The sequence below is a fragment of the Colobus angolensis genome, unplaced genomic scaffold (genome assembly GCF_000951035.1).
Source record: "Colobus angolensis palliatus isolate OR3802 unplaced genomic scaffold, Cang.pa_1.0 Scaffold125, whole genome shotgun sequence".
Classification (NCBI taxonomy): Eukaryota; Metazoa; Chordata; class Mammalia; order Primates; family Cercopithecidae; genus Colobus; species Colobus angolensis.
The window spans coordinates 97,320-110,601 of NW_012113697.1; the positions used below are offsets into that span (position 1 = coordinate 97,320).

The 13,282-nt window shown below is 45.6% G+C and overlaps 1 protein-coding gene across 1 annotated transcript in view; it reads left to right on the plus strand.

Annotated features, from left to right (window-relative positions):
• TRIM16 (tripartite motif containing 16) overlaps positions 1-13,282 on the plus strand; it is a 55,409-nt gene that overhangs the window by 39,818 nt on the left and 2,309 nt on the right. Inside the window, exons 5-8 of the mRNA XM_011933216.1 lie at positions 2,210-2,305; positions 7,586-7,819; positions 10,545-10,710; positions 11,528-11,623. Coding sequence (XP_011788606.1) covers positions 2,210-2,305; positions 7,586-7,819; positions 10,545-10,710; positions 11,528-11,623 — 592 coding nt within the window. The remainder of the gene's footprint in view (positions 1-2,209; positions 2,306-7,585; positions 7,820-10,544; positions 10,711-11,527; positions 11,624-13,282) is intronic.

Here is a 13,282-nt window from a genome sequence, read left to right on the forward strand (position 1 = left end):
AGATCACGAGGTCAGGAGTTCAAGACCAGCGTGGCCAACATAGTGAAACCCTGTCTCTACTAAAAATACAAAAATTAACTGGATGTGGCGGTGTGTACCTGTAATCCCAGCTACTCAGGAGGCTGAGGCAGGAGAATCACGTGAACCCGGGAGGTGGTGGTTGTAAGATTGCGCCATTGCACTCCAGCCTGGGTGACAGTGCAAGACTCCATCTAAAAAAAAAAAAAAAAAAAGAAGAAACTTACGTTTGGTCTCTGCCCCCATTTCCTGGCACCCAACAACTCTTAGAACCCCCAGACTCTGAAGTGATAAGTGTAAGTGTCTGAATGCCATTTAGATGACTGGGTGACTGAGGGGGCTCCCGAGAGCCTCAGGCTGTGGGCTAGTTGCCAAGGGAGCCAATCCTGTGATTAAAGGGTTTGACTTCCAGCCCCATCTCCCCAGTCTCCTCCAGGGAGGGAAGTGAGGCTGAAGGTTGAGAGGATCACCAATGGCTAATGATGTAATCAATCATGCCTTGCACAATGAAGCCTCCATATAAACCCAAAAGGCGTCAGGCGCGATGGTTCACACCTGTAATCCCAGCACTTTGGGAGGCTGGGGTGGCAGGCAGATCATTTGAGGTCAGGAGTTCGAGACCAGCCTGACCAATATGGTAAAACCCCGTCACCACTAAAAATACAAAAAAAAATTAGCCAGGTGTGGTGACACATGCCTGTAGTCCCAGCTCCTTGGGAGACTGAGGCAGGAGAATTGCTTGAACCCAGGAGACAGAGGTTGCAGTGAGTCGAGATCGCACCACTTCACTCCAGCCTGGGAGACAGAGTGAGACTCCATCTCAAAGTAAACAAACAAACAAACCCAAAAGGCTGGGCTTCTGGGAGCTTCTGGATTGCTGAAGGAGTGGAAGTCCCTGGAGGGTGTGCACCCTGCACCTGGAGAGGGCATGGAGGTGTCATTTCCCTCCCACATCCCTTGCCCCGTGCATCTCTTCCATCTCCAAGTAGGGAGTGTCAGAATCCAGTTACATTTTAGGACACCCAGCTGATGTTGGAGAATGGCTTTGTGAAAGGGTTCTGTGTTGTGTGAGTATAAGACAAAGAAAGTTTGTTTTTGCTATTCATAAGTAAATTTGCCCAAATTCTCAACTGCTAAGTAAAAAAAATGTGGACTTCCCACCTGGCCATCTGACTCCAACCCTGCACTGCCTATGAGGCTCCTGTGGAGTCAGCCTGGGCTCAACTCCATTGATGAACTTGGAAACATGACTTGATTTTGTCACCTGTACATTTGAAATAATAATCATGTTTACCTGTGTTGACAAAGGGAGTCAAACTCTGTAAAATATTTGAAGATATATTCATCCTGAGCCAAATATGGGAGACCAATGGTCTGTGACACAGCTCTCGGGAGACCCTGAGAACATGTGCCCAAGGTGGTTGGGGTACAGCCTCGTATACGTTTTAGGGAGACATGAGACATCAATCAAATATATGTAAGATGTAATTTGGTTTGGCCTGGAAAGGTGGGACAACTGGAAGCCAGGGCTTCCAGGTCATAAGTAAATTCAAAGATTTTCTGATTGGCAGTTGGTTGAAAGAGTCAAGTTATTGTCTAAAGACTTAGGAATGTCTGAGTTAAGATAAGAGGTGGTGGAAACCAAAGTTTTATCATGTGGGTAAAGCCTCCAGGGGGGAGGTTTTGGAGAGAACAGATTGTAAATGTTTCTTATCAGACTGAAAGAGTCTGCTATATCAGTAATTCCAAAAGGGAGGAGGTTATAATGAGCCATGTCTGACCCCCCTTCCCATCATGGCCTGAACTAGTTTTTCAGGTTAACTTTGGAATGCCCTTTGCTGAGAGGAGGAATCCATTCAGATTTTTTGGGGTCTTAGGACTTTATTTCTGGTTTACAGCTAGTATGGGTATGGCAAGGATGGTGTGGGGTAATCTACAAAATGCTTGAAATGGTGAGCAGCATGGCATATGTGCTCACTGTATTTTTGCTGACTCATGCTGACTGCAGCCCCAGGAGGGCATGGGCTCACCGCTGACTCTTCATGCCTCCCGGCTGGTTTCTGAGATCAAGCACCGAGGTTAAACTTCTTTCCAGGGAAGAAGGGCGGGGATGTCAGGGCCAGAGAATGCCCGTGTCCTTCTCTATGCATTGGGCTCCTTCCTCCTTAATTCTCTGCTTTCCACTTTTTAGGCTGAACTCCAGTGTACCCAGTTAGACTTGGAGCGGAAACTCAAGTTGAATGAAAATGCCATCTCCAGGCTCCAGGCCAACCAAAAGTCTGTTCTGGTAAGACCAGCCTGGGTCAGCCAGGCCCTTCTAGAGGTGTGGGACATGGTACTGCATGCCTAGCCTCCATTCCTGTAGATTCCTCGGGGTTTCTCCGCAAATGAGAATTGCAGATACAGTTGACTACACCATGGGGTAGCCTCACCTTGATGTCAGGATTTGTTATGAAATTAGTTTAAGTTTTAAACCTGGCAAGTGATTTGCTTTTTAGTAATATAAATTAGAACCAAGATGAATCCTATAATAACAACATTCTTATTTCTACATTTGCATATGCTGTCTGGACAGGGTGTATGTGTGTGGGGGGCTGGGTGTTTAGTCAGAGGTCCAGAAATTATATGTAATCTTGGCTTCTTCCATTATATGAGTCTCACCAGTCATATGACCTGGCAACTGGAAAAAAGGAGTTGAGAACTCAGGATTAGTGATGGTATTTGAGAAGGCCATGGTGTGCCAGGCTAAGTAGGCAGTAAGTGGTCTCCAAGTAGACTCTGAGGAGTTCTGCAAATGCCTCTCATCAGTGGCAAGCCAATAACCACCACTCAGAAGAAAATGCAAAACAGGCTGGGTGCAGTGGCTTACACCTGTAATCCCAACACTTTGAGAGGCTGAGGCGGTCAGATCACTTGAGGTCAGGAGTTTGAGACCAGTCTGGCCAAAATGGTGAAACCCCAACTCTACTAAAAAATACAAAAATTCGCCAGGCACGGTGGTGTGCGCCTGTAGTCCCAGTTACTCAGGAGACTGAGGTAGGAGAATTGCTTGAACCCAGGAGGCGGAGGCTGCCGTGAGCCAATTTTGCACCACTGCACTCCAGCCTGGGTAATAGAGTGAGACTCTGTTTCAAAAAAAGAGAGAGAGAATGCAAAACACCTACCCTGTGGAAGTGAATCAGCATTGTTATCTTTATATCCTGAGAATGAATGATTCCATCCATCCTCCATCCATCCATTCACCTACCCCTAATGCATGTATTCATTTCAACTTAAATTTTTACCTCCTGGGTGTTTACAACCAACTAGCTACTGAAGGATGAAACACCTCTTTCTTACCCACAATATTTTATTAAAGGAAGAAAGAGAATTATCCCTTTAAAGCCACATAAACCTTCAGAGATAATGGATTTCCAGGTTCAAGATAACCTGTTGAACCACATAGAGGGTCTTGTGTTTCCCAGCTCTTTACTTTTAAGACACTTTGATCCCTCCTTAGTTCTCATAAGTACATGACGACCAGGGGAGGTAGTTATTGCAATAGCTACCATGCACAAGGGGCATGAAGATGACAAGACTTGTCTAGGGCTATCTAGATTGATGGAGTGGGAGAACCTAGAGTTGTTGCTCCCTTGACCTAGGAATGACTCAGTATATTGACAGGCATGCACACCACCCTCCAATCTTTAAACCATTACCTGCTGGCTCCTTGGATGTGTTGAGGCCTCTCCTCTCTGTACTATTTCTGCTTTAGTAATGCAGTAAGTAATGCCCTTTGCACATTACATTTACATGCAAGAAAGAAGTGTTTCTCAATGGGAAGGTTTAGGAATGAGAGGCCAGGCCACAGCAGAAGTCAATCTCAATCCACCAATATCATCTGACGCCTCCCTTCCACCATCCTTCCCCAGGATGGCCTCAGTTGGGGCTAGGGGTGAGGATTTGGATCCTGAGTTTGTCTTTAGTCTCATGCCTCTTAGTCTTGTGGTATCGTGCTTCTGTGAGGAACCTATGGGTCGTAATTGTAGACAGGATTCTGCTCCTTTCCTACAACACCCTCATGCTGGTTCCCATGCTGTGTCCTGCTCCTGCTTTCTGGAGGTGATCGGGAGTGGGCAGTGCAGGCAGGGAGTACTCTGTGGCCTCTGTGACTCGTAGAGCCTGGACACCTGGAGCCTGAGTGGACATGAAGGGTGAGTAAGCCAGGGAACTAGGACACATTAGCTAACACAGAGCCTGGATCAAACACTACCACCACTATTTGCCCCTGCTCTCCCAAATGGTTATAAGCAAAACTCGCCTGTCTTCTGAGGTAGATTTCTTCATCGTTACTTCTTTGCCATATGGAAATGTCATTTGACTTTTAGATTTAAATCCAGTCGTGATTAATATCTCAGGATTTACAGTATTTACAATGTCAAGGAGGCAATACCTGTAAACAGTTGGCTCAGGAATTGCTGGGAGGCTTGGCCTCTTTCCCTCTTGGTCGCCTGCTCAGCAGCAGCCTGTGTATTTAGTCCATTATGGGCATAGGATATTCCCCTAACTGGTGCCCACCGTGAACAAGGGGCTAGGCCCTGTCTCTTGTCGGGTCTTGGGAGGGGGCCGAACTTAAAGGTCCTTCCCTGCAACTTCGCCCCCCAGCCACAGCTCATGGGCTGAAAGAAAGCTCAGCTGAGCTCCTCATGTGCCTCCCCAGCTCGTCCTAGTGAATGTACCAGGGCCCAGAGGGAGAGGTCAGGCTGTGCCAGCTGTGCTATAGTATTGCAGACACATGGATCCCCAACCCTGGGCCCTACTCCGAGGCAGTGTGGAATGGTGGTCAAAGGGATGGACTCCAGAGACCAACAGTCTGGGTTCAAACCTTGGCTGTGTGATCTTGGGCTAATCAGTCCATTTATCACTGTCTCCGTTTCCTTATTTAAGAAATAGAGACCCTAATAGCACCTACCTTTTAGGGTTGCCAGGAGAACAGTGCCTGGCACATAGTAAGAACTTACTACATGTTGGTTGTTTTTATGATGATTGTTATATAATTAGAAGAGTGACCACACTGGCAGCAGAGGGTCCTCATTCCCAGGAGAGTGGCAAGAGGGAGAGAGGTGAAGTGTCAGAGGGCTGTAGAGCCTACACCTGGCAGAGCCCCAGGCAGCAGGTTTGCCACCTGGGGGGCCTGGGTGGGGCCCAGGTAGCTTTCCTGGATCTCAGGTCTTCACTCTTCAGACAGTGCTCTGAGCCTCCCATCCACAGTCCAGAGCCCATTCTCTGCCTGCCTCCTTCTCCACTATTGTCCCCACCTGCAGTCTCTCTGAGCAGCTGGTTCAGGTGCTGCTATTCCTCCTCCCAAGGGTGAGGGCCAGCCCTGAACAACAGGGCTCTGGAGGGAGCCACAACACCAGATAGCCTCAGGTTTCCCAAATCACCTCTCCTGCTGCCGTGGCTTCTCAACACCATCACCTGTCTAAAAGCTTTTCTTGGTGTGGACTGGAAGAATTTGGATAAAGTCTACCATTCCCGCTCTTCCTTAATTCTATTACCACAGTTTATTTGCTCCCAGCTCTATCCAGCTACCTAACCTCAAGGAAGCCAACAGGTAATGGAAAAGTTGGCATAAAAATGAGAATGTAGGCCGGACGTGGTGGCTCACACCTCTAATCCCAGCACTTTGGGAGGCCGAGGCAGGCAAATTGCTTGAGACCAGGAGTTTGAGACCAGCCTGGGCAACCTAGTAAGATCCTATCACTACAAAAAATATAAAAATTAGTTGGGCATGAAGGTGTGCACCTATGGTCTCAGCTACTTGGGAGGCTGAGGTGGGAGGATCATTTGAGCTTGGGAGGTCAAAGCTGCAGTGAGCCGAGATTGTGCCACACCAACCTGGCAACAGAGGAGACTTTGTCTCAGAAAAAAAAAAAAAGAGAGAGAGACAGAGAATGTAGGGAGATTGTCTGTGTCTTCCCACCATCCCCCTCCAGTAGGGATACCCCTTGCTTTCTTTGTCCTGCTTATTCTTCCCTTTACTACCAGACCGAAGACTGATCAGAGACCAGTCATTCTCATGGACTGAATTCCTGAGCCAGGCAGAAGACCTCCTATCTGGTGTCATCATTTTTTCTTCCCATCTCCCTCCAAACCTTTAGGCTCCCACCTAGCCTGGGCTCAGAATCCCATCCTTTCTGAGTCCTCTCCTTACTGTGCTCCCCTTTTTGATCCGGGTCTCATTCTCCCTCCCTCTCTCCTTCCTTGCCAGGGATGGGAGGTGTCCCTGGAGCCTCTGCCCAAGGATATCTGCTGTTTGACTCGCTTTGGAGCCCTGATGTTCAGAGCTGGCCCTTAACATTGGGAGGAAAAAAAAGAAAACAGCACCTGGAGGGGAGCTCAGAAAGTCTCAGATGGGATAGGACTGGAGTGCAGTGCCTTGATCTCAGCTCACTGCAAGCTCCGCCTCTCAGGTTCACACCATTCTCCCACCTCAGCCTCCCGAGTAGCGGGGACTACAGGGGCCCACCACCACACCCAGCTAATTTTTTGTATTTTTAGTAGAGACGGGGTTTCACCGTGTTAGCCAGGATGGTCTCGATCTCCTGACCCAGTGATCTGCCTGCCTCGGCCTCCCAAAGTGCTGGGATTATAGTTTGCCAATTAGGGGGACAACGGATCCATCAGGGAAAATATCTTATTAATTGCAGCTTCTAAAGAATATGAGTGAATTTCTCTGAAGTCACTGAGAATATTTATCTTTAGAAAAGCAGAGAGCAGCCTTTTCAGCCTGTTCAGCCTTTAGAACAGGCGTGAGCAGCCACCACGCCCGGCCGTCTGCACCAATTCTTAAGAATACCAGAGAAGAGGAAACCTTCAGAACTTGGAAGGATGTTGTAAACATGATATTGATCGAAGGCATTCACAGAGGATGCTCACCATGCAAAAGAGTCCACATGCATATGCCCTATTGTTCAAACCCTTAATATTTCTCACATGGCTTTTCTTGTATGTTTTATTTGAATGTCACGTTCTGTTCTGCATATACGTGCTTGTCCTGGAATTGCTTGGGTGCCTTGGTCATCTACACTCTAAACATTTTGTGGTGATTCTGTACGTGGTAGAGACAGTATCATCTTAGACATGCATTTGGCTCTGATGGACTCAGTGTTCAGTTTAACCAGACATAATGAAATGCTAACCCATGCTGATTATACAAAAAAAAAAAAGCCAAATTCTTTACCTCTTGAAATATAACTATCAAGTAGACTGAGTACACGCATTGCTCTGGTAGGAAAATCAATTTTGGAAACTTGATTAACAATCCCAGAGTGTCAGGGTTGTGAGGGATCTCAGAAGTCATAGAGGAATTCACTCTCTCATCAAATGGATGAGGAGACCAAGTTAACAAGTAAATCCTTTTTCCAGGAACCTGGAATTCACATGAGAATAAAGGATTCCTTTTACAATAGGGAACTGCTCCCTACTATATGTTTCTCAAGCTGACATTTCTGTATGTTGAGCTTCTATCAAGTTGGACGCCTCACTAAGAAGTGCTTGGTTGTCTTCCACCCCATCCCCCCACCAGGTGTCGGTGTCAGAGGTCAAAGCAGTGGCTGAAATGCAATTTGGGGAACTCCTTGCTGCTGTGAGGAAGGCCCAGGCCAATGTGATGCTCTTCTTAGAGGAGAAGGAGCAAGCCGCGCTGAGCCAGGCCAACGGCATCAAGGCCCACCTGGAGTACAGGAGTGCTGAGATGGAGAAAAACAAGCAGGAGCTGCAGAGGGTGGCGGCCATCAGCAACACTGTCCAGTTCCTGGAGGTATGGGGGGTGAGGGAGCGGAGGCATCCCACAGCTGCCTCACGAAGCACCCTTGCTTTACTAGGCCCATGGCCATCTGTGAATGGAACTGTTTTTTGTTAAATGCTGTGCACAGGGAGCTATGGGAACAGAGAGAAGCAGATTCTTCATTCAGCAGAGTATAGGAGGGGTAGGGAGGGAGGACTGCTCAGAGCAGGGAAGCTTGAAGCAGGTCCTGGAAGATGAGTCAGGTTCAACATGCAGTATGTTCCAGGTAGAGGGAACACCATAGGCAAAGGCAGAGAGGTTTGAGGAAGCACAGCTGACTTGGGGAACCAAGGTACTTTAACAAGGGTGGAGCCTGGGGTGCTGGGTGCAGAGTGAAGAGGCTGGCATGGCCAGGCAGGTGTCTGGCTGGGAAGGGCTTCAGATGGGAGAGTGATGAGAGTCAGTGAGTATGTTTTATAAACCGCTCCAGCAGTCCACTGCATGGAGGTTTACTTGGTAGGGATGAGACTGGAGCCCTGCTGCTTTTCAGAGAGGGCTGTGGCTGGAGTAATTGAGGAAGGCTCAGAAGAGGAAATGCTTTTCATTACAGTATATCATTAGACATTAAACTGTAAGCTATTGGAACCAGGAAATACTTTTCATTACAGTGTATCATTAGAAATTAAAACGTAAGCCATTGGAACCAGATCTGAAGAACATGTAACCTTTCAGGGAAGGAACACTAGGTTGGGGGTAAACTACAACATCCTGAATCGGTCACTAAACAGCTCTGTAACAGCTCTTAACATCCCTGGGTCTCAAATTTCTCATTTATCAACAAGCCCACTGGAGTATATAATTCAGAAGGCTCCATCTAAGCTCTGATATTCTGAAATACAATTTTTTTCTTGCTTCCATTTGTGAAAAAATTCTCTGCTAGTTACAAAAACAAATGTTTATTGTGAAAAACTTGGAATATACAAAAAAAGAAGAAAAAAATGATCCATAATCCCAATACACAGATACAACATAATTAACTTTTGAAGGAGTAAAAGAGAAGCAGAGAAAGACAGACAAAAACCCCAACAGAGTTTCTTTCTGTCAGTTTCTTTGCTTTTCAATATCAAAACACAAAGAAAATATGAACAACCATTTAATAACCATTTGGCTTCCCACCTCACAAGTTTCCCTTAAGATCTACCCAAAGAGTATACAAATTATTTCTCTTTTCTCCTTTTGTAACTTTATTTATTTATTTTTACTTTGTTTTTTGAGACAGAGTCTTGTTCTGTCGCCCAGGCTGGAGTGCAGTGATGCGATCTTGGCTCACTGCAACCTCCTCCTCCCAGATACAAGCAATTCTCTGCCTCAGCCTCCTGAGTAGCTGGCATTACAGGTGCCTGCCACCATGCCTGGCTAATTTTTTTTTTATTTTCAGTAGAGACGGGGTTTCACCATCTTGGCCAGGCTGGTCTCAAACTCCTAACATTGTGATCCACCTGCCTCGGCCTCCCAAAGTCCCGGGATTGCAGGTGTGAGCCACCGTGCCCAGCCTGCAACTTTATTTTTAACATAAAAGACTTTAATACATATAAAATAAATTTTAGTGTAAGATAACTTACTTATTGGCCAGGCACGGTGGCTCACGCCTATAATCCCAGCACTTTGGGAGGCCATGGCTGGCAGATCATGAGGTCAAGAGTTTGAGACCAGCCTGACCAACATGGTGAAACCCTGTCTGTACTAAAAATAAAAAAAAATTAGCCAGGCATGGTGGCGCGTGCCTGTAGTCCCAGCCACTCGGGAGGCTGAGGCAGGAGAATCACTTGAACCCGAGAGGCAGAGGTTGCAGTGAGCTGAGATTGCGCCATTGCACTCCAGCCCTGGGTGACAAAGCAAGACTATGTCTCCAAAAAAAAAAAAAAAAAAAAAAGATAACTTATTTATTTTGGCAAAAGATAACATTTCCCCCAAAATTGTTGGTTAGGCATTCAAAACAACACTGATTAAATAACTTATCCTTTCTCCCACTGATTTAAAATGCTACTTTTGTCATGTACAGTATATAGCATTAAAATGTTGAATTACCCTTTTCTCTATCAATTCTCTGGTTTTGATTTCCATGGCTCTATCTAATCATTTTCATACAACTGTTTTCATTACTATGTTTTCTGCTATACCTGGTCTGCTCTTTAATGCTTCAGTTGCAGCTGAAGTTTGATACTGTGTTATATCTGAAAGCATCTTTCCTGATCACACGTTGTTTTGAAACTTACATGAAACTATGTGCTTATCTGTGTGAAGACACTTTCTAAATACTAAAGCAAGGTACAAGAATTACAGGAATTTATGCATTGGATGAAATTGACAAGGAAGAGGCAGCACTCCTGCCTGAGAGCTCCTCCATTTTCTACCATGGCTTGTGTTTGAATTGTCAAAGAAACAAGTATTGACGGAATTAACAAAGCAAGAATGTTCTTTATTTTTTGGTCCCCAGTCTAGACCGTGTATTGGAGCTGTTCATGGCCATCTAGTACATCTTGATTTTTAAATCCCATTTATTCTGAGGGTCTAGCAGCTAGAAAAGTACTTTCTATTTTGTTAGACCCCGAGCTTGACACTTTACATGTACTTTCTTTGTCAAGGACACGTTACCATCAGCCCATTTGACAGATGCAAAAAGTGACTTAATGAGGAGAGAAGCCTAAGTTTAGAAATACAGAAACCACAGCAAGTTCTGCTGTTTCCTTTTCTGCAGGAGTACTGCAAGTTTAAGAACACTGAAGACATCACCTTCCCTAGTGTTTACATAGGGCTGAAGGATAAACTCTCCGGCATCCGCAAAGTTATCACGGACTCCACTGTACACTTAATCCAGTTGCTGGAGAACTATAAGGAAAAGCTCCAGGAGTTTGCCAAGGAAGGTGAGATGCATTCTGGGCCATGGACTATAGTGGGTGTGTCTCTAGCAGTAGATGATGGGAAGGTGAGAGAGAGTCAGGGAAGGGAGGATGAAATCAGGGGAATGTCTCATTTTCTTTTCTTTTTTTTCTTTCGTGTGTGTGTGTGTGTGAGAGAGAGAGACAGAGTGTTGCTCTGTCACCCAGGCTGGAGTACAATGGCGTGATCTTGGCTCACCGCAACCTCCACCTCCCGGGTTCAAGAGATTCTTCTGCCTCAGCCTCCCTAGTAGCTGGGATTACAGGCACCTGGCTAATTTTTGTATTTTTAGTAGAGACGGAGTTCCAACACGTTGGTCAGGCTGGTCTCGAACTCCTGACCTCAAATGATCCGCCCGCCTTGGCCTCCCAAAGTGCTGGGATTACAGGTGTGAGCCACCACGCCCAGCCAAATGTCTCATTTTCAAAGCCATCCTTCAGACAGTGTGTGTTACTAATGGACTCTCATCTTGATGATTTTCTTTTACAATTGAGACCCAGAGAAGGAGAAATAGTCATGCTTATATTACGCCATCGGCTGGCATTTCTATGACTAGCTTCCCAGGTTGCTGATGCCTATACTTTTAAGTTAAATCCAAGACAGTCTGGATCACTTTTTCAGTGGTTTATGCCTTACCTATGAAAGAAATGTAGTCTATTGAGCATATTTCTGTGGAACATTTCTAGTCTTCAGCCCCTTCTTTCCCCAGGAAGTCCAGGGAAGGGTGGCTGGGAAGTCCTGATTTGCAGATTCTCCTGACCACCTGGACAGGTGTGCATTCACAACTCTCTGATTTTCTAGAGGAGTATGACATCAGAACTCAAGTGTCTGCTGTTGTTCAGCGTAAATATTGGACTTCCAAACCTGAGCCCAGCACCAGGGAACAGTTCCTCCAATGTAAGTTGTGAACGGCAGCCCCTTCTCTGTTGTTGATATCAGTGTAGTGCTTTGCTAAGTAAGAACCGTCATCTCTCATCTAGGTTTCAGGTTCTTTCAACCTCATGTCTATCCCTAAATGATATACTTCCTAAAATTTAATTTAAACAATTTTTTAACTTTTCATTTTGAAATAATGTGAAACTTACAAAAATATTACAGAAATAGGACAAAGAATTCCCATATATCTTTCACTCAGTTTCTCCTAATGGTAACATGTTACATAACTACAATACATTGATCAAAACCAGGGAATTAACATTGCTACAATGCTATCAACTAATCTACAGAATTTATTCAGCTTTCACCAACTCTTTCATCAATGCCCTTTTTTCTGGCCCAACGTCCAATCCAAGGTCACAGATGTTTCCATGTCTTCTTAGTCCCCTTCAATCTGGATCAGTCTTTCAATCCTTGTGTTTCATGACCATAGCACTTTGAAGAGTCCTGGCTAGTTACCTGGTGGTTCATTTCTACATATGACTTGGCCAGAATTGCATAACTCATTGACCTGTCATTAAGTGGTGTTGACTTGGTCCATTAGCATTTTTAAAACACTGCACAGCTGACCCTCGAACAAGGTGGGAGTTGGGATGCCAATCCCTCATATTGTTGAACATCCACCTGTAGCTTTTGATTCCTCAAGAACTTAACTAGTAATAGCCTTCTGTTAATTGACATAAACAGTCAAGACATATTTTGTATGTTTACATATATATATATATATGTAGACATATATATGTGTGTATGTATGTATATTTTTTGAGAAAGGGTCTCACTCTATTGCCCAGGCTGGGGTGCAGTGGCTTGATCATGGCTCACTGCAGTCTTGACCTCCCACATTCAAGCAATCCTCCTCCCTCAGTCTCCTGAGTAGCCGCAGACACATGCCACCACATCTGGCTAATTTAAAGAAAAAATTTTTTAACAATTGTAGGCCGGGCGCGGTGGCTCAAGCCTGTAATCCCAGCACTTTGAGAGGCCGAGACGGGCGGATCACGAGGTCAGGAGATCCAGACCATCCTGGCTAACACGGTGAAACCCCGTCTCTACTAAAAAAAATACAAAAAACTAGCCGGGTGAGGTGGCAGGCGCCTGTAGTCCCAGCTACTCGGGAGGCTGAGGCAGGAGAATGGCGTGAACCCAGGAGGTGGAGCTTGCAGTGAGCTGAGATCCGGCCACTGCACTCCAGCCTGGGTGACAGAGCAAGACTCCGTCTCAAAAAAAAAAAAAACAATTGTAGAGATGGAGCCTTGCTGTGTTGCCCAGGCTGGTCTCAAGCTGTTGGCCTCAAGTGATTCTCCCATCTCAGCTTCCCGAAGTGTTGGCATAAGCCTCTGCACCCAGTGAGAACTTTTTAAATTATGGAATTTTTTAAATAGCCTTTAATATGCTAATTCATTTGGCAAGCATATACTGAGCATCTTCTCTGAGCTAGAGAAGAATCCCATGCAAAATGCGAAGCTCATAGATTAGAGGGAGGACAAGCAGGAAACAAATACTCACATGAATACATTATTACAAATGAGGAGGGGTGCCAAGTTTAAAAAGCCATGGTGCTCTGAGAGAGAGTGATTTAGAGTCACAAAGGGCCTCTTCGAGGACATGAACTCTCGGTTG